General features: G+C 34.3%; 1 protein-coding gene and 1 long non-coding RNA gene across 3 annotated transcripts in view; both read right to left on the reverse strand.

Annotated features, from left to right (window-relative positions):
* Positions 1 to 4,603, reverse strand: part of LOC140666322 (uncharacterized) — a 48,528-nt gene extending 43,925 nt beyond the window's left edge. Inside the window, exon 1 of the long non-coding RNA XR_012046743.1 lies at positions 3,648 to 4,603. This is a non-coding gene — a long non-coding RNA (uncharacterized lncRNA). The remainder of the gene's footprint in view (positions 1 to 3,647) is intronic.
* An 11,066-nt stretch (positions 4,604 to 15,669) lies between these two features.
* Positions 15,670 to 20,588, reverse strand: part of Zip48c (Zinc/iron regulated transporter-related protein 48C) — a 33,114-nt gene continuing 28,195 nt past the window's right edge. For both annotated transcript variants that reach the window (XM_072893365.1, XM_072893364.1), the window contains exon 6: positions 15,670 to 19,413. In XM_072893365.1, coding sequence (XP_072749466.1) covers positions 19,335 to 19,413 — 79 coding nt within the window. In that variant the 3' untranslated portion in view covers positions 15,670 to 19,334. The remainder of the gene's footprint in view (positions 19,414 to 20,588) is intronic.

Consider the following 20,588-nt stretch of genomic DNA (forward strand, 5'->3'; position numbering starts at 1 on the left):
CGTTCATAGAGTATGCCGACGAGGCGGCGGCAGTCATTAAATACCATTGGCGGAAGGAGTATCGAGGGTGAGCACGACTAGTTCGCTGGGCTGGCTTTTCAGAAAGATCGGAATCAACGAAAATAGACGAGGCACGGGGCTGCCGTCTCGTTTGGACGTTCGCCAATAATGTGGCGGAAAAATTTCTATGACGAGAGAGAAAGAAAGAAAGAGAGACAGACAGACCTTAGACTCGTTTCATGCGAGTTATTTTGCTCTATATGTGTATTATGCTTCTTTTTCTTATATAGATATTTGCCTCTCTCGGAAATAGTGTGTATAATTATTACTCTTTCCTTTCTATTCATATTCTTTCTTCTTTCGACAATCTTGCTTATTACTCTAGCTAACTTGCCTTGTGTGACATTTTTATTTAAGAATGTTTAAAATGTCTAATAATCATTTTTCTCGTCCAAATTATTCAAATTAAATTCGATATTAATAATAAATCATTATTTTTTACGTACACATTAGATTGGCAATCAATCCGCTGTGTCATGTTGGAAGTAAAAAAGAATAGCACGATTATTATATCTGTGCGTATGCGTAAGAAAACGTGTAGTCACTCAGCTGTGGTTCTCGCAATTTGGAGAAGAAATTATCGCGCGCAATGTTGATAAAAAGCAAACAGACCTATAGCAAGCAAGCAATGATAACCGCGACCATGCGTATTATTCCGTACCCTTCTCATTCAGTGACTCTCTAATCGGATACTCTTATCGAGCCACGTAAACGACCTGTGACTTTTACGTACGCACTACAAATCATACATTTGTTCGTCGAGGAATATTGACCGATTTAACATGAGCATTTTATATAGAAGATACCTACTCATATTTACTTATATCAAAGATAAAATGACGTACTTAATAATGTATAGAAATACAATTATCATATAAATGCATTAGATTATTATCTTGTTAATGTGTCTGAAAGTTTTCCTAGTAATTTCCTACACAAAAAAGTCTAATTTATTAACAATAATCGCGTATATATGTATATTAATTTTATGATTCGTAAATATTATATAACAATCACTAATGAACAACAATATTATTTACATATTGTATTATTACTCATAATATTATGTTTGTGATAATCGCAAACAATAAAAAAATTTATTTCAAATAATATTTATTTTGTAAATAAGCAAGTTTAGAATATTGAATATGTAAATTGAAATTAAAAGATTAGTGACTGTTAAATAAGAACTTCAAATCAGAATGAGATACAGCAACAAAATAACATTCTCGGTAGAGATATTCGCTAACATTACTATTAATACTTTAATCTCTTATAAATTTCGACTGATATCACGATATCCTATGTACCATCTTTTGGCATCACCTCGCGATCGACCAGTCGATATTCATCGAGTAGCAGTATCGGACTTCCACGTCCATCGAGGAAGTCGGGGAATGCGGTTGAGAGTCGCTGTCTTAAAACACGCTCCGGTCGCCGGCACGGAAATAGAACGATTGGACCTTAACGCGCACTTTTGCGCCTTTATGTAACCCGGCCAAATTTATGGCCGTTATCTATTTAATAATACGCGGATTTACTCGCGCCATTCGCAAAGATCAAACGATCCCACGCACGCACACTGTTGCAGGCGAGCGCGCACGTGCGTGCCGCAATACATACGCGCGCGCGCACCACACACACGCACGCACGCACGCGCGCGCGCACGCACACACACACACACGTGTGTGTGTGTGTGTGTATGTATAGATATATATACATGTATGTGCACGTCTGACGTAAATTTTGCGCTAGTACGTTCACCTCTTCGATCTTCATCGCTTCGTTCTTCACGGACGCTTGAATGTCGAGTTGTTAATTCTCCTCGCTCGAGGAACATCGAAAACTACTGTTCGATCGACGGCTGGCTGTCTAAATAAAGGCACGTCCGCCGCTCTGCGCGAATCCGTCGTGTTCTTTCTCACTGGACTTGTCCTGTTTTCGGCTACGCTTCCTTTTCACATATTAGGATAAGTCGAGATATATGTGAAAACCGGGACAAAGGTGTAAAAACGAAAATGTTCGATAAATTTTTTTTCTTGTAAGTTTGCCACAAAAATTCAAATAAGCCTCTTTAAATTGTTCGTTGAGAAATCTTGTGGAAAAAAAAATTGACTCAATGCTTTTATTCAGTTCATTGTTCCATTAATCTATATTCGAGTTTATTAAGAGTAGTTAAGTTAGCTATTTTTTTTATCTGAATGTATAAGAAATAAGAAAATGCTCCGTTTTTCACATTACCAATGTAATTCTCTGCAGTAGTGCTAGTTATTGGAAAAAACTAGTAAAAGGCATAGCAGAGCTTGTCTATATCTAATTACATCCGTAATCGGTAACACCATATAATTGGCACATTTAATCGCTAACTATATTTTTTAAGTCTACTATACTTGTACGTTTCTCTGTATTCTTTATATTCCGTTGTTTCGATCGTGTTTACATATATATTTATTAGTACTTACACGCGTATGATTTTATGAGCATGTAGAACGTACTTTGATATAGTTGCACGATAAGACTTATCTTACCTCTACATAGATTTTTGACCTACATAGGCCTTCATAAAATAAATTCAATCTCCGTCATCAGTATCCAATTTTAAACTTAAAAAATCCCCATACGCTATAATAAGCAAAAGATCTATTTCTGTAGTGATAGATAATTTTTCCTATTTTTTACCGTTAGATAAAAAATATTCTTTATGCTTGTGTGAAAATCATGCAAGCCAATCGTCGAGAACGATTCGCAGCATTACTTCACGAACTAATATGAAATATCATTTGTATCTATATATGTGTCTATATAAAAGTCTATTTAGACGAAACGATTTCTAGCTGCACATAATATATCGTAGAAGAGCAATATAATTTAGCTTTGTGACGTATTGCATATCGCTATTATTGATTAAATGATTCATATGATATAAATATATCTTTAAAATCTTCTTGCACTCTCTGACTGTACAATTTTTTAACTGCAACAATAGTCGCACAATAATTTTCATTATATTTTAATTTTCGAATAGATTACTGTAAGCAATATTCGAAATAAATTCACAAGAAATTGTGCATGGAATGATATTTTATTAAAATCTTGTTAAAAACCGTTTTTCTAAATAAACTTTTTAAGCCTGGAAATAAATTTGAAGTTCGAAAGAGAAATTTAAACTCATCAAAGTTATACTTAATAATTTCGATGAGCTTAAATTTCTCGATGTTACGTAAATGAGAAATGTGTAACATAAACATGAGAAATATGTAACGTAAATATAAGAAATGCTTATATTCGTTATAATATAACGCGTAATAACAATAATAGTTAGTATAGTTTGTTTACTTTACATCACATTTTTAATTATCATTAATTAAATTCATTTTAATTCGCGCGAGAGATTACGCACTATTACTCGCCCGCCTGTTTCATCGCCGGCGATTCGCCAATTTCCTGCGACGTCAAATTGACGTAACGGAAAGGGGGTAGTGACGGTATTCCGAGCAACAGCGCGAGAAACAACGAATCGCTCGCACATGACCACTTTCCGCAATGGACATTTTTCTGCTCGCTAATAACGCATTATCGACACATACCTTTACTCGTAGTGTCTTCAGTGACAGCTGCCTTCAGGATGGTTTCCTGCTTTCTCTTTCTCTGTCGGGTTTGCGTTTTCGTAACTGTCACGATGTCAGAAGATAGTGCGATATTTCGTCGTGGGAAATCCAAATAGTTCCGGAAAATAGAGATAGCGGCCATCGCGACAGCAACGCGATAGGACAAGCTCTCGCGCTATTACGCGAATCTTGCGAAACGCGGCGGCAAGGTCACGCGTGACACGGAACATTTTTTCGTTTACGTGGACTTTGAAAATCGACGGATCATTCGTACGCATTACCGCGATAATACCTTCTCGGAATCGTAACGCGAAGAAAAAGGAAGAACGCGAAGTGCGTGAGCACAGTCGATCTTACAATTAGCCAAGGAAGCGTCGCAAAAGGCGTGAACTGTCAACCGTTTTCGCCGTAGATAACCGGCTGGCAGACGGACGAGGACTGAGTAGAGTAACCGATCGCTCGCAGATCCCCTCTCTCGCTCACACGTTCCGTACTTCCCCTTCCACCTTCCCTCCCGCGCCGCGCGACGCTCACCATCGTTCTACGTCTCGCGCTGCTCCCCTCCCTAACTCCTTCGCCGTTCCGTTCCCCTGCTACGCCGCGGCAGTCGGCAGTCGGCAGTCGGCAGGCGGCAGTCTCTGCGACACATTGCTGTGAAGCATGCGTGAACATGATGGAAGGGGGATACACGAGGTCGGAAAACACGGAAATCGTACACACATACATGCAACGTAAACATACGCGAGCCGAAGAGACACGCAGCATTGTGGTATACAAGTTTGCTCGCACGAAAATCTTTGTAGCTTATATCCGGCAAATTATGCTTACAATTAGACGAAGAGAGAAATAGAAATAGAAATAGAATAGTAGAGAATATTTGTATAGTATACATGTATCTCCCACGTTATAATAAACAGCTTAGAATAATGATAAAAATATATTTAGAATATAATATACAAAGTTCTTATATTAAGCTGGATTCAAACCAAGCAAACGAACGAAAGTAAATTAGTGTTAACTATTAATTTAAAAAATTATTTTTAAACAATTTTTTATCAATTTATATATAAAATAATTTATATAAAATTATGAATTAAATAATACTTTTTTTATTTATATTCGATCGTTATGGTTTGTGTTTTTTTTTTATTTCTAGTTCCAGCTTTAATACAAGAAATATCGTTTTATTAAAACGCAATACTTTGAAATATGTGTAAAGTTGCACGTCTGATGGTACGCAACGTTTATAAACATTTGCTATTTCGTCTCGAAACGACATGTATTTCTCAACGAGAATACTAACAACTACGGTGTACAATTTAAATGTCCATTTTACACACTAATATATCAGAGTAAATGAGCTATGTAATGATGCAGAACTTTATATCGATCCGTAATAAATTCCTTTCATAACAACTTTATGAATTATATAAAACGAAAAATTCTGAGATACATTATTTATTATCATGATTATTTAAATAAGCAAGCCACAAATAAAACAGTATTACGTTGTCAGAATTTTTTAACAAACGTTAAATTTTAATTATGAAATAATAGAAATTAATCATCAAAGATTACATAAAAATACTAAAAATTATAAGTATATATAATTGAGTTCACATTATAATAACGTAATAAAAATATATAGCTTTTCAAGGGAATTTTTTAAGTGTATGTTGCAAATGCCAGTGTTTTTAACATGCTGATTTAATGCATGAAAGAGCAAAGCAAAAATGGTACTCTTTCTTCAACTATGTATTAACTAACACTAACATGCGCGAGCTATTAAATTTTTGTCGTCAAAATTCATATGGCGCCTTCTCCTGGCACGCAGTGTGGCAAGCTTTCGAAATGGTTTCGCGAAATGGCCGTCGCTCTTATTTCTTCTCCAAGAACTTTCTCGAGCGCTAGAAATAGCTAAGTAACGACAAAAGCGTCCGCAATTGCGTCCTAGATTTAATTTTAAATATGATTAATTCTCTAAATGTGACTTTTCTCTCATTTAATGATGACGTCCAAACACGAGATATATGTATTTGAGAAATTAGTAAAAAATATATAATAATGTTCTTACAATTGTCTTTTTGTAATTGACTCGTATATATATTGAATTCTTATGCAATTAATTATTATCGTATCGTATCTCAATTTAAAAAACAATACGTAATATTAAGTTTATTGAAACCAGTCCGAATCGGTCGAATTTTACCTTGGAGTATCTTTAGAAGTACACAAATAGTATGCCGTATTACAAATGACAAAACAATTGAAATGCTGGGTCAATGAAATACGATTTGCGTTAATGTCGAGGTGAGTTTCGGCCCGAGTGAGCATCAGCCATGGCGAGTTCATGAATTATGAAAAAGCTAAATTTAAAAAAAAAAATGCGGCCATTGCTGCGTTTAATGCGCAGAAACGATAAGCAATGATATATGTATACAAATTTATCATCGATGCGAAAGAAAAACATGAAAAATAGAACGTGTGTTAAAAAGGCAAAATTTACGGGATTTTCTTGTTTAGAAAAATATAAAAATTTAATCTATGTAAAAGAGTATTCATATTCATGCGTTTCGTACGGTTTTTTTTATGTTTCTTCGCATATCGAAGATCATCTTTTTGTGCGTGTTCACGGAAACGCGAACACGTAAAATTTTACAGAAACCCGCGTGCTGATGTTCGACGCCCATCGTTTCATACTGCGTATTTAGACGCAGTCGCACGCAATAACACGCGATTATGTCTATCACGGTTGTATTGGCATCCTTACAACGGATTCACAGAGCCGCGTGATGTTCACGTGGAAAGCGCCGATGTTTAATGGCCACGCCAGATCGCGTTGCTAATTGTTCGATCGAATGCGATTACATTCTCGAGGAAATGTTTCACGCGGATGTTCGCAACGTTAACGATATATCGTTGTCAGATTAAAATCCACGAAAAGCCGAAATAATCCATGTTCGTGCAAGTCTGATATATTCGTGGGTCGTTGTTTGCAACCACTTTTGCAATCACTCGCTAATCTAAACTGCGCTTATTCATGTAGTAAAATCTATAAAAATATGCAGTGAAATAATGAATAAAAAAAGAGGGAGTTTTTAATGTTTTGTGGTATAATTTTTGTTTTAAAATACAGCGGTTTTATGGTTAATAAAAACATGATCAATTAGATGAGAGTTAATATTGGACAAAGCCTTGTATCGATCGTTGCTGACCTAGTAGAATAATGTATATCGAAGAAAGTATATCTAGTTACAGTCCGATCGTAAATTAATGTTTGGCAAGAAAGTAGGAAACAGAAGCAGGAAATGTTTAATAAGATATAATATGAGATTCATATTGATCCAATACTATGTGCTCTAGATAGATAATTGTCTAACCAACGCTAATCCAATTGGCCTCTTAATATAATTGGTTTGTATAGAAAGTAAAAATAAAAATAAAAGAAAAATGAAATTGCCGCGTAATTAAAAAGCCAGGTTGTAAATTAAATTTTAATTACGTGTTATTTTATCAATTACTTTCTCGAAAAGAATTTATCGATGTAAAAAAATTGTTCCGTACAACGCACATTGAAATATTATAACTTAAAAATAATGTAAAATAGCTCATCAAAATTATTTATTTAAAACTATTGATGCAACATTGGAAGTTGCAAGATTTAAAAAATCTATAATTTTCTAAAAATGGGTTAAAAATAAAACAAATTAATTCAAGATGGAGTAATAAAGTTAAGAAATATCAAATATGTAAGAGAAAGAGATTCGATTGTACAAAGAATTTCTGCCGAGAAGCGTAGAATATTATTTCGTCCGTACTCGACGATTCCTCATAACAGCCTATTAAACGATATCAAGTGTATTAGCGCAAACGAGCAATTTAGTCTTCCTCGCGCGATGGAATCGCGTCGCAACGAGAAAATTCAGGATGTGCGATAGAAAAAGCAGAATCATATATAAAGTGACGGAAGTCTATAGAGAATGTCCGAATTTCAATTTTGAGTAAAAAATTATTCACAAATATTAGGACAAAATCTTTTATAAAATATATCCTGACGAAATGTTTGTATTGCAATTTTTCTTTCTTTTGTTATATATATCCGACATGAAACATTTTGGCGATTAAGCCTTAGGAATTCCGAAGAGTTTAAAGTGTTTCATTTGCATCGCGGGTCATCCTGCAAATGTGGTGAGCATCTTGTGACCGTTTCCTCGAAATATCGCAGACGTATAAACTCGTCGCGGCGACGCCGTCATGTGGAAATAGAGAATAGAAGTAGATTTAGAAATAGAGCCGCCAGTCGTCGGTCTAGAATGTGATCGGACGTGGCTAACTTACGCCGGATGGCATTGTCGGACGAGTTGGAACGTGCCTGTTTCGATACGATGCACTGGGCAAGCTCGTGATGAATAATAAACAGGAGATGTGAGACGGATCTAAGCTTCGATGGTATTGAGAAGCGTTTTCGCGAGAGTATCGTAGTAGTCTTAAAATAATGGACGGGCGTACGCCGAGTTTCGCCGGGAGCAGAAATGCCGCGCCGATGAATAAGTCGTAACCGAAAATAGTCGCGTCGAAGGGTTCGATATTAAAGACTACGAGGTGTCAATTTTAATTCCGTGACGAAAATATATTTCGCTTTATATTAACTTAATAATTTCAAGACTTCCGGATTGTAATGTACGTTCGGGATTTTTTAAATGAAACATATGTAATAATGTAAATTGAAAAAAAAAAAAGATTGAGAATTTTTAATATATATTACTCGTTTGAAATTTCGTTGATAATTTCGAGAAGGAAGAACACACGTACTTGCATTTCTAAGACTGAAGTCTATCTCTTCATCGAAACAAAAAATTAATCTAAATAACGATAACAAAAAGAGAGGTCTCCCTTCTCGTTCCTCCTCGAGCCATCCACCCAACTGACCTCGATGGCCTCATTAAGAATCGCCAAGAATTTGAAGGTATTTAATTAAACGATGAATAATGTACGATACATCGCGATTAAAGGTACCTCTGGTGCGGACGGCGGTGCTCGTGCGGACCGAGTTACACTTCCTTGAATGCGGCATCCTGTCGGGCAAGTACTGTCCAACGCGGCCGTTCCGCGTTGACGTATCAAAAAGGACAGTATTTACGCTGCCGCGACTTCCTTCCTACGTAGAGCGAGCGAGTAAATGCGTGCGCGTATTATCGTCTCGTCGCGTAGAAATCGCGCGCGCACGCACGCACGCACGCTATCTGTGCGCGTAGTAGTTTCATTCATAAAGTCACGCGTTTCGCGAGGAAACGCCTGCGCGCGCGCGTTAACGACAGGACAGACAGCTTCGCCCGCTTTTTCTTACATACACACCCTCGCGAGAAGACGTTAATACGCGCCTTCGAAACGAACGCTCCGTATCGGCTTCCGGTTGGCTCGGATGTGCAGCGTCGGAGGATGCGCTGCCGGTAGCAATAAAAGCAGAGAGTTAACGCGCCTCTGTCTCTCTCTCTCTCTGTCTTTCTCTCTACCGCGCTCTATAAACCGTGGGATGGATTGCGCGATTTCCCATTCTCTTGTCATAGCATCGCACTCGGTTCACGACATCAAAATTTTATTTCTCTTCATAATTATTTAATACAAAATTAAAATGTCATCGCAACGGTTTTCTCAATAAAAAATGATAAAATACAACTTTTGTTTTTTGTTTATAAAAAGTATATATGTAAATATTTTTCAGCATTTTTTTGCTCAATTAAACACCAAGGGAGTTTCTCATTTTTTCAAATGTCAAGTTTTTCATTAAGAAATTGAAGTTAAATTTTTCATAAAATTCTTTGAAAAATGATTTAATTATAGAATAAAATATAATAAGAAACCAAAAAAGTCTTTAAACTTCAAAATTATGAATTTTTGGTACATTTGTAAACTCTTTTTTTTATTTGATCACTTTTTATCAACATGCTTAATATGTCGTATGTAGATCTTATTGAAATAACATTTATATAAAAAAAATATTATTCTTCAAATTTTAAATTCAATAGTCCTTGTGATCTTTAAGAAAGAACTACACGAATCAATTACGTCAAAAGTTAATAAATATAATATTAAATATATAATATATAAAATTTCGCAAGATTCATGACATTGCACAAAGCCTTTTCAAATTAATAATTAATTTGCAAGTCAAAGTATAGATGCGCTCTGTAGAATTTTAGCTCGAAATCGTAATTATTAGCTTATACGAAAATTTTATAGTGACTCCGAGTACACAAAAATTCATGAAAATAAAAATTTTAATTCTACAAAATAAATCCTTAATTCACAAATTAATTATTAATTTTATATTTTAAAAGGCTAACGTGCCTTGTACAATATCATGCGCAAATTCATGAATCTCGAAATGTGTTAGATTTATTAACTTTTGTCCTAGTTAAGCCCTGCAGTTCTTCCCTAATGTCCAAAAAAACATTAAAATTTCGTCAAGTATACGCGCGGTCTTGAATTATGCCTCTCAAAGTGCGGTGACCCTACAGGCTTGGGCGGAACTCCTTCGCTTCCGGTGCTGTTCCGCTGCTGCTATTTCTATATATAAACCCACACGCGCTTGTCGGCATAAAACGCATACACGTATATGGAAGCTTCGTATATGTACCGAATACCATCGCAAAACGAGGGAACGACTCGTTATATGAGAAGTTAATTTATAGGCCGCGCACTTTTGCTGAATGATTTTCCATAGAAATTACTTTATAGTTTTACGCAAAGCAATTTCATTGTAGACAATAAAATATACATATATATATTTATTAAAGAAAAGAATATATAATTATCATCTCGTAAAATGCTTACGTTAACATTATATTGATAATAAATTAATTTATATTTTGAAAGATTAAGAAGCCTTTCTTCATTCTTTAGCATGTCGTATTTATACATATGTAATTCGAAGTATCATTAATAAAATCTATTCTGTCGAGTAGAACAAAATGCGATATTTATAGAAGTTGCGAAGGAATGCAATAAAACCGCCAAAGTATGCTTGGCTATGCTATAAGATCTATGACAAGCCAAGAACAATAACGGGATTGATTCCCGAAGAATCTGAAAATAATTTTGATTATGTGAATTTTTTATTTTACAACAATATAATATGAGATATATTAACAAAATAATATTAGTTTATAATATACAATACAATCTCGATCAGGCTTGTAGAAATCATCTGCGAGATATTTTTGCTTTAGAGAATAAAGGTATATACATATATATATATATATATATATATATATATATATATATATATATATATATATATATATATTTAAATATTTTTATAATACATTGTGAAAGATATTCCCGAAGTGTGTCCCTAAAATTTATTCACAGTGCAATTTTTCTAAAACGTATTTTTAAAAAACCTTAATTAAATAAAAATGTGAGCAAGTATGTTTTATCTATTTTTTAATATAATTACAGAGAAAATTCGTGACAAATATATTTTTAAAAATGATTACAATATATAAATATAACTTAATAATAATAACAATATGTGTAAAATAATTATAATTAATAGTATTATAGTATTATTTAATTTAGATTAAATAGATTGATATTATTTGCTTTTTAATGAACTAATTATTCTCATAGATCAAATAAATGAGATTGATAATTATGAGTATAAATTATATTTATGCTCCTTTGAAAATTAATTTTTGAAATTTATATTTAAATTTAAATGAAATAATTTAATAATAGTCTAATAATATAATAATAATTTTAAGAATTTTATTTCGTTGATGAAGTATAAAAATAGTTATGTCGATATAAATAAGAGGCATTTAAAAATACGTTTTATTATTTCATTATATATCTCTGTCAATCATTTTTTATGATAAACACAGATAACGCTGACCATCCTGTGTTCTCAATTTATTAGTACAATGTATTTAAAACAGAGAGAAAGTGGTCATAAGTCAATCTTTTATAACACTTTTTAAACGGAAAAATTCATGAAAAAAAATGTCTGAAGGAATTTATAACAAGTTGCTGCACAACAGGCAGAACATATGTCACAATAAATATAGATCAAAAAAAGCATAGCACGTTTCAGTATAGATGCTGTAACCGTAAATATTATTAACGATTATTAAAACTTAGATTAAACATTTAAAACTAAATATAAGGAATTAAAAAAATATTTAAAAAATCAAATTTGAAATGTATCAAGAACATGCTTTAGATGCATATTTTGGAGATTTAGTATTTAATAAACAAAATTATTTGTTTGTTTGCAGAAATTGTTTTACATTGTCATCATAATTACATCAATTTAAACTTTGCATATAATCTAGAACAGGTAATAATAATAATTTTAGTTTTAATGAAACGCGCGCGCAAATTATTATATTATAATAAAACAATGTTGTATACTTACGTTATATTGTCCAATTTCTCCGAGTCTTGTGAACAAAAATTCATTTATCCCGTATTGTCGATTTCATTATTTTTGGTGCTAACATAAGATTAATAGCAATTTAACGTCGGATATCATTATACAATTAGTACCTTCTTACAACTTCCGGTAATGGATATCAGCAATTCCTTTATGTGAGAAGTTTGTTAGAGTAAGTGGGAATGATGGAAATGATTATTAGAATCAAAAGATCCTGCTACACGTTGTCACATCAAGTTAATCGCGTTTTAAAGGCAATTTATTATCCCAGAATTCAACTCAAGTCCTTGGTAATTTTTATTTTCATTATTGGACAAGACTTATGATTTTTCTTATACCAATTATTTTATTGAAAAATTATTGGTAGTTTTTTTGTTGAATAAAATATACATTTAGCGAAAACATGAAGAAAGACTCTTTAACCTCTGATAAATTTTGCAAGTTTTTCAACAAATTAATTCTTCCATTGTAGTATATTTACATTTTGAAAATCAGATTTATATATAAATATAAAAAATGATATTTTATTGAAAAAATATATTTATAAATATTGTCTAAATTTTTTTATAATAGAAGAATGTGATGTTTTTTGTAGAATGATGTAAATACGTGTCATTAAGAAGGATAAAAAATGCAATAATAAGCATCGTACAGATTAGTATGAAATGTTAATACGAATATAGCGAAAAATTATATAATAATCAAGTAAATCTACATTAGCTGGACGAAGCATGAGCGATGTTGGACAAAACGTGAATTAAGGGAAAGGACAATGTTCTAGGGTAGATGTTTGCGAGAACCGAGTTTCGTTTTAGAACGCACCCTTGCGTATCGACGCGCAGCGAACCACGATTCTGCTAGTTATTTCCTAAATCGACGTATCCGTATAGGCAGTAAAGTTCTCGTACGACTTGAAGTAAATTGTCAGGGAAATCCGGAGATATCGAATTAACTCAAGAGTATTCGCGACTTGTTTTTCGACGGTAATTTAACGTTATAGATTACAATTGTAGCGAGTTAAAATTTGCATTCACTGCGTTAGGCGTTTAGTCCAAATTGACTTTCTTGATTCCTCGCGTGATTCAACGTGACATTTATCACCGGCGTAAAGCAAATGACGAAAATTGGATCACATTTAGCACTAAATAACAGTGCATTGAATATAAAGATTTCACCAAAATGTTGCGGTCATAATAAAAACACGAAAGTCAATCGCGTTAATAAAATCGATAAGTGCAGTAAGATATATGCTGTGCAACACAGGATAACAACAACAATAATAACAACACACTGTCATCACCAAACGTCATTATAGCGACGGAGAGAGAGAGAGAGAGAGAGAAAGAGAGAGAGAGAGAGAGAGAGAGAGAGAGAGAGAGAGAGAGAGAGAGAGAGAGAGAAAGAGAGAAAGAGAGACAGATATAAATGGACAGAAAGAAAAAGAGAGATTTGTCATCGAACCGCGTTACACGTGCGCCGTGCACCGAATATATCAGCTGCGGCGCGCAGGGCAAAGCGTATTGTGAGACTGCTGTCGGGTGCAGCGCCGGTGTCCCGGCTTTCCTATGCAACGCACTGCACCCTGCCTCCCACCCTCCTACCGTTGCCGTTTTTCGCCCCTCTCTCTCGCCTCTCTACTTCATCCCGTTTCTAGATCGTACGCGCATCGCCGCCGTACCAACCACGTGATCACCCTCTTTAGCTAGGCCGATTACTGCACCACTGACGACCATCCTTTTTCCGTCTCCTTCCTGTTTTCTTAATCTATTTTCTCTTACCTATATTTTTTCATCGTATTATTTCTGTCCCGCCAACGTGATCACGTACTGTATAATATTCACGATTAAGTTTTTTTTAATTAACATATTATTTGATTTTTATTGATGTATAGATCTCTTGTGCAATCAAGTACTATTAATTTAATCTCTAAATTAACTTTAATCTTTGCTTTTCCATTTTAATCGATATTATATCGGTATATATATATATATATATATATATATATTCCTGTACTCGTATCTTTTTAACAAGTTATATTCCATTGCATATTACTTCAAGGTTAATTTTTTAAAATAAGGAGTAGACAGATAGATAGAGAGACAAAGAGAGAGAAAGAGAGAGTTTATTTCTCTTTCTCGCGCACACCCCTCGCATTCCAAGCGCTCGCCGCGCGCGGACGCATTCGCATCTTCGCGTCCGTACTTTGCTCGCTGGAATTTTTCGTCCCCCTTCCTCTCTACGTGGAGAGGAACACGGTTCGTGTTCCTCTACTACGACCGGCCGCTTCCATCTTTATCCGCTCCCTTCGTGAGCGAGCGGGATGGCAGATGCGCGCCGCTTCTCCGCTGTTGCACGCGCGAATGTACTTCTCTATACATATATCCCTCTCGTGAAAACGGACGTCGTCGTTCCACCGGGAATGCCTTCTCTTTGTTTCTCTCACTCTCACCACTTCTGTCGGACTCTACCGACTACTGCGTCATTTCTGTTCGCTCTGTGCCGCTTGTTTCCTCTCTCCTTTCCTCCTTATCTCTTTCTCTTTCGTTCTCATGTCAGCCTCGCACTGAACAGTGGCGGATTCACACATACTGCTCTAAGTACGTTAATTCGAGACCATCCCTCGTTGAGACTCCCCATATTTTTTTTACATCTATTCCCTGTGCTTTTTATTTTTATATTTGATGTGGGAAAAACCGGTGGAACAAATAGAAAAGAAACTATATATAGTTAAAAAAAACAAAATATTAAACCAGTCTAACAATTGTTGACCTTTGCGAATTTTTTGCTCTACAGAATTTTATTATTAAATTTTCAATCAGTGTCATCAACAACAATTATACAGTTTTATCAAGTCCACATATACGTGCAATTACTATGTCTTATCGAAAACATATTCTTGCTTCTGAGAACTAATCTGCTTTTTCCTGCCAATTTATTCCTAAATCCGCCACTGTTCTCGAACTGGCATACCTCTCGCGATCAGTGCGCCCTACCACTTATACTACCTACCTACCTACCGCGCGCTCGCACTCGTTGCACCGGGAAATCGAGCTGGCGATGCAGCCGTCCTTGTCGCGCACTGCTCGGCTCCATTCATGTCTCGATTCTCCTCGGGTTATGCAACTCCGATGAGAGACACGAAGCGAGAAGATGCGCTGTGCCGAGTCGAACCGAGCCGAGCTGAGCCGAGCCGCACCGACACTTTACCGCGTCTGAAAGTCAAGGAGAGAACTCGGGTAACTTACCATCGATGCATCTGCTCGTACGACAAGTGTTCTTTTCTAGTGTAATACCATCTATTATATTCGAATCACAGTTCTTCTCTTTTCTTACAAAGATGTTATTACTCCAAAATCTTTCTCTCTAGAAACACAAAAGAACATTTGCATTAATACTAGCGTTAATATAATTAAATAAAATAGAATAGAATAATGATATTAAAAAATTCTATTCTACTGTTCTCAGGTAAAGCAAAGAGGAGATTATTACACGATACGTTTCTAATATTATTGGTACAAATAATTCACAGGCTAATTTTAAAGAAAAAGAAATGGAGTGGATGTGTGTATCTTATATTACATACGTATATTTTAATGTACTATTTTTATTGTACATCGTTGTAAACCATTACACCGCAACAAATTTGAATTCGCGATGAACATGTCTTGAATACGTAAGATGTAAAGATTTCGGGACGAACTGTCAATTTAATCTTTACGAGATAACAAGTAAACAATAATTACATCGTCGCCTCGTTAATTTTTCAAATACTTAATATATTCCTATTTAAATGAATAATACTAATTAAGTTACGAAGGCACGTAATTTAATCGAAAAAAATATTCATAACATTCACAATAGTTTCAGTTTTCCAATTATAAAAATGAAAAGAAAATTAGTCACGCGATCGTGTCTGTCGGGAGCCCATAATACTATTCATGATATCTTTTAATTAATGTTATCATTTTCACTGATATATAAATTCCTTGTGCAATCAAGGTAATAAACGCCAAATTAATAAAGCAGTCATAAATTTTAGCAATTTACACGAATATGTCTGCAAAAATTTTACAATTGACTGTAGGTACTATATCTAAAAGTACAATATGATATAATCACATGATCCGCGTAATTACATGATTTATTACGAAAGATATATTTCGCTAAAGCACCGCTCGCGCATATGTCGTAATCAACGCAATGTTGTACCATCAACGTTGATCGAAACGATTCTCGCTTCTATCATCGAAGCTTTGGCTGATGCTTGTTCGCACTGGTTTAATATAAACCAGTGTCGGTGGTATACTCTTTGAATAGTAGTAATTGTACTGATTGTCCGGATCGAGGATCATCGAGAAGATCTATCGGTGATCATTCACAACGATAAGAAAAATTCTTTAGAAAAAAGTCTAATTGACTTCGAAATTGACAATCTTATTTGGTCTTATAAATTACTATCATCAATAAGCATCAATATTATAAAAACAATGCTAGGATTAATTTCAATAAATACATAAAGCGGCAGTGGGTATCAAATCATTGCGACATTAATTAAAATTATCTGTAAAAGATGCTTCTCGACATCCATAAAACCAGACGGTCAATCTAACGAAACTAAAGTAAGAGAAATTCTAAGCACAATGTAAACAAGATGTAACATTGCGCATGTAATAGCGATAGCATGGAAAAAAGTGTCAATCAAAAATTGATCCCCAAGTAATTAAGAAAAATAAAATTGTCTTATCGGAGCACCGATATTAATATTGGCAAGTATATTACTTCTTATGGTTTGGGACTAATTCTTGATTGCGCCAAAAAGTTTCGCTATTACTTTGGATCCATGACAAAGATTTGCCTTTTTACGTCATGGCTTTTTTTTTATACATACTAAGTGTCGGCACATTCGCATATTTATTCCTAATATTTTACTTTATTAGTCTATCGACAGTGTATCAAAATATAGTCTTTATATTTTAAATGTACAGCGTTAAGAACCAGACATCAATGATTGATCTATTTTTTAATTATTGCGAAAATACGCGTGTCACAAAATATTAATCGAATGCCGACTTGCGACGATTGCTTTAATAAAAAAGGAATATTATACTCGTGTATAATATTCCTAATATTGAGAACAAATTATATATAAAGTATAACATAAACAATATACTTATATATAATTTCTGATGGAATGAGAAAAATCAACATCCTGCAAGAAAAAGATAAAATGATAAACTTAATATATCTTGATGTAATTTATATATATTTACATCATTTCTTCCTTTTACTTTCAAATCATGGAATAACAACTGGAACATATATGTTTCATGCTATAATATGTGATACATGCCTTGTATCAATAGTAAATACAAGCGTTATATCGTTACTAAAATTGAAATATAAAAAAGTTAAACTTTTTAAAAGTTAAAAAAAATTTTTCTTTTAAGGAAAAGGACAATATCACGTGGATTTTGCGAAGTGGCCTGTTCTTATGTTAACGGATATGGCAGTAACCTCGTTACGTGTTGCAGGGTAAATGCTATATCATTATAAGAATGAAGTTGCATTGTACGCGCACTCTGTGATTAAAAAGGTCACGTTATAACAATAAATGTGTACAAGTTTATACCTTTCAGGTATGAGAAATCTAAATAATGATTGCATATACATGTATCATGCGCACGAAAAACATTACGAAATTTATTCTTTTTTAGAAACTTTTGTTTCAGAAAAAGACAAATTTGCGACAATAGTCTTTCATTAAAAAATTCATTAAAGAATTACGACAATCAGTCGGATATGTAAACGAATGATTTAAAAACAAATTAATTCTCTAATGAGAGAAAAATCTGCAATAAAAATTTCGTATATTAACATTACTCAGTAACTTGGCCGAGTAATAATACAAGTACATGTTTGTATTATTGGAGCACTAAATAACACCGATGGATAATAGTCTTTAAAAATATTGCATAACAAATATTGCGGTTCCATTTAATAGCACAATATAACATGAAAAAAATTAAAAATTGCAATTATATAATGAGATATATAAAAAAAACACACAAAAATAATAGATTGTATTTTATAGGAAATCAATAAATAATCCACATTAATGCATCAATTAATTCCATTAATTGGAAATTGTCATAAGATATTTAGATATACAAAAAATATGTTTAAATATGTGATAAAAAATTAATGTTCTCATTTATATCTTTGTAAAATATCTATTATTGATATTATATTGTCGATAAAAAAAGGAATAATAATTTGAGAAAGTTAGTTCCTTTCGATAGTTCTTGACGCTGCACATTGTTTCAATTGCTTTATCTACTCGATAACTAGACAATTTTTTGCGATTGCATTGATTTTACAATCGTCTTGGTAATCCTGAAAGACAAAATTCGATGTTCGATTTTAAGTTCAATCCGTTAGACTGTTGTATGTTTTCGAGTCTACTCGATTTTTGGAATCGCAGAAGACTAGATACAGGGGAAGACGTTTTTAAAATGAAATAAATTCTAAGAAAATAGAAAATATTTCAGTTTAAGAAAATATCTTTATTTTGAGCAATTAAACAACTTAACTTTTGCTAGCACATTAATCGAACATCGAATCATAACAAACTCAAGATTAAAATGCAATCTCCAATATCTTCGGCTTAATCAATATTTTACCGAAATTTAAACTAGTATATGATAATGATAGCTTCGGTAAATTTGGTTTTTAATATTGTATAAATATAATGTTACAATAAAGTGATTTCGTCTCTCTCACACATGTATTTGTGTAGTAACGATAATGGAAATTTGGTAATTACTGTAATAAAAAGAGTGTTTAGTAACATTATAATAATTTCTTACGTTAGGTTAAATTCTGTCTCGCGGTTAATACGTCAGGAATAATGGAAATACGTCTTGAATGGAAATACGTATGAATCACGAACCTGATTGGAAATATAGCGTCTTTCATTCTTATTCGATTCTCCTGAGTCTTAAGGATAAAAGAGTGCGTTTCGACGAATCAAAAGAGATGGATCAGGATAGGAAACATTCGCTCTAGCACTTAATTTTCGACTCTTTCGACAAAAGGCACTATTGTCCAATGGAAAACGCGAGTCGAGGAGACATGCCTTCGCGATTGCAAACACTCGTTACCGCTACCACATAATTTTTACACGTTCACAAAAGCGTGGACGCGCTATGACTACTTTGTGGACGACGTCTTTAACCTAGGCCAACGTCTAGAGACATCATCACCAGGAAACCGACGATAGCTGCCCAGCTAGCGAGTTTGCCATTTCCACTGTAAACAAAAAAAAATACACGCGATTCGATCGCATTAAGATTGCGGAGAATCACAGGTTTGCCTGAATAGAGATCCTTACGATAGTGTTGATTACAGTTATATGTCATTTTCTATTCTCTACAATCTTATTCGAACGTGTATAATTTTGTATTAAAAAAGTTTTTTTTTTATATATATGCACTAATGACCACACGTGTTAGGTTCTTTCTGTGCAGTGTTATTATTGCGTTTTGAGAAATTGCGAGTCCTCTTAAAATTATGCAAAGATACAAAAGAATCCTTTAAACTTTCTTTAGATGTCTTTTGACTTTTCATCTCATTTGATCTGTCTTGTGCAACATCGCGGTTTGGTTTAGGTGAGATTCATGCTTGGCAAAAAGCGGGAGGGGAATTTTAATTAGTGCAACCGGCAACGCGCAGATCGAACGTAAAAATCGAAGGACGCGATGGACGAAGGGGGGACAAGGGACGAGGGTACGGGGAATTAAAAAGGCGGCACTGGCGCCGTCGCCCACCACTATCTTCGTCGTCTCGCTGCCTACGGCCCCGTGGCAACGACCTGGGAGAAAGAGAGGCCCAGGATGGCGAGAAATAAAAGGGTTTTCGCGGCAAGTAAGTAGGGATTAAGCACATACAAAGCACACACTCGTGCCGCGCGTATATACCCCGGTATTGCACGCGTCACGGCTTGTTGATTTCGTAAATTATATACGGCCATCAATTTTAACGGCCGGCGAAACGCGTCGTTGTATTTCGGTGGGCGTTCTACTACATCAATCATATCCGCGCGGTAAGTACCTCCTTTCGGTGTGCCTCAGAAAATTTGTATTTTTATTGGTTCATTATCGTGTCTCACACATCGCAATAGTAGCCGAGATAACAATGTCGCCTTCCGATGTCGTCGATGTTCCCCTTGTCATCATCGTCGTTTGCTATAAAACTGAACCCTCGCATAAAATCGCGTTTGGCATCCGCTAAATAAAAATTGATCCTTGATTCAATCTTTTCGTGTATTTAACGTAATTTTAACGTTATTGAGTTTGAAATGTTAATTTCTTGCGAACAATAATTATTCTTATTATATTATTCTGTATATTTCTTGCTTTTCTAAAATCTTTCGACATCTCAAAATATGTAGTTACAATTAAAATATTACTCATGTCCAAACATTT

The sequence above is a fragment of the Anoplolepis gracilipes genome, chromosome 5 (assembly GCF_047496725.1).
Source record: "Anoplolepis gracilipes chromosome 5, ASM4749672v1, whole genome shotgun sequence".
In the NCBI taxonomy this organism is placed as follows: domain Eukaryota; kingdom Metazoa; phylum Arthropoda; class Insecta; order Hymenoptera; family Formicidae; genus Anoplolepis; species Anoplolepis gracilipes.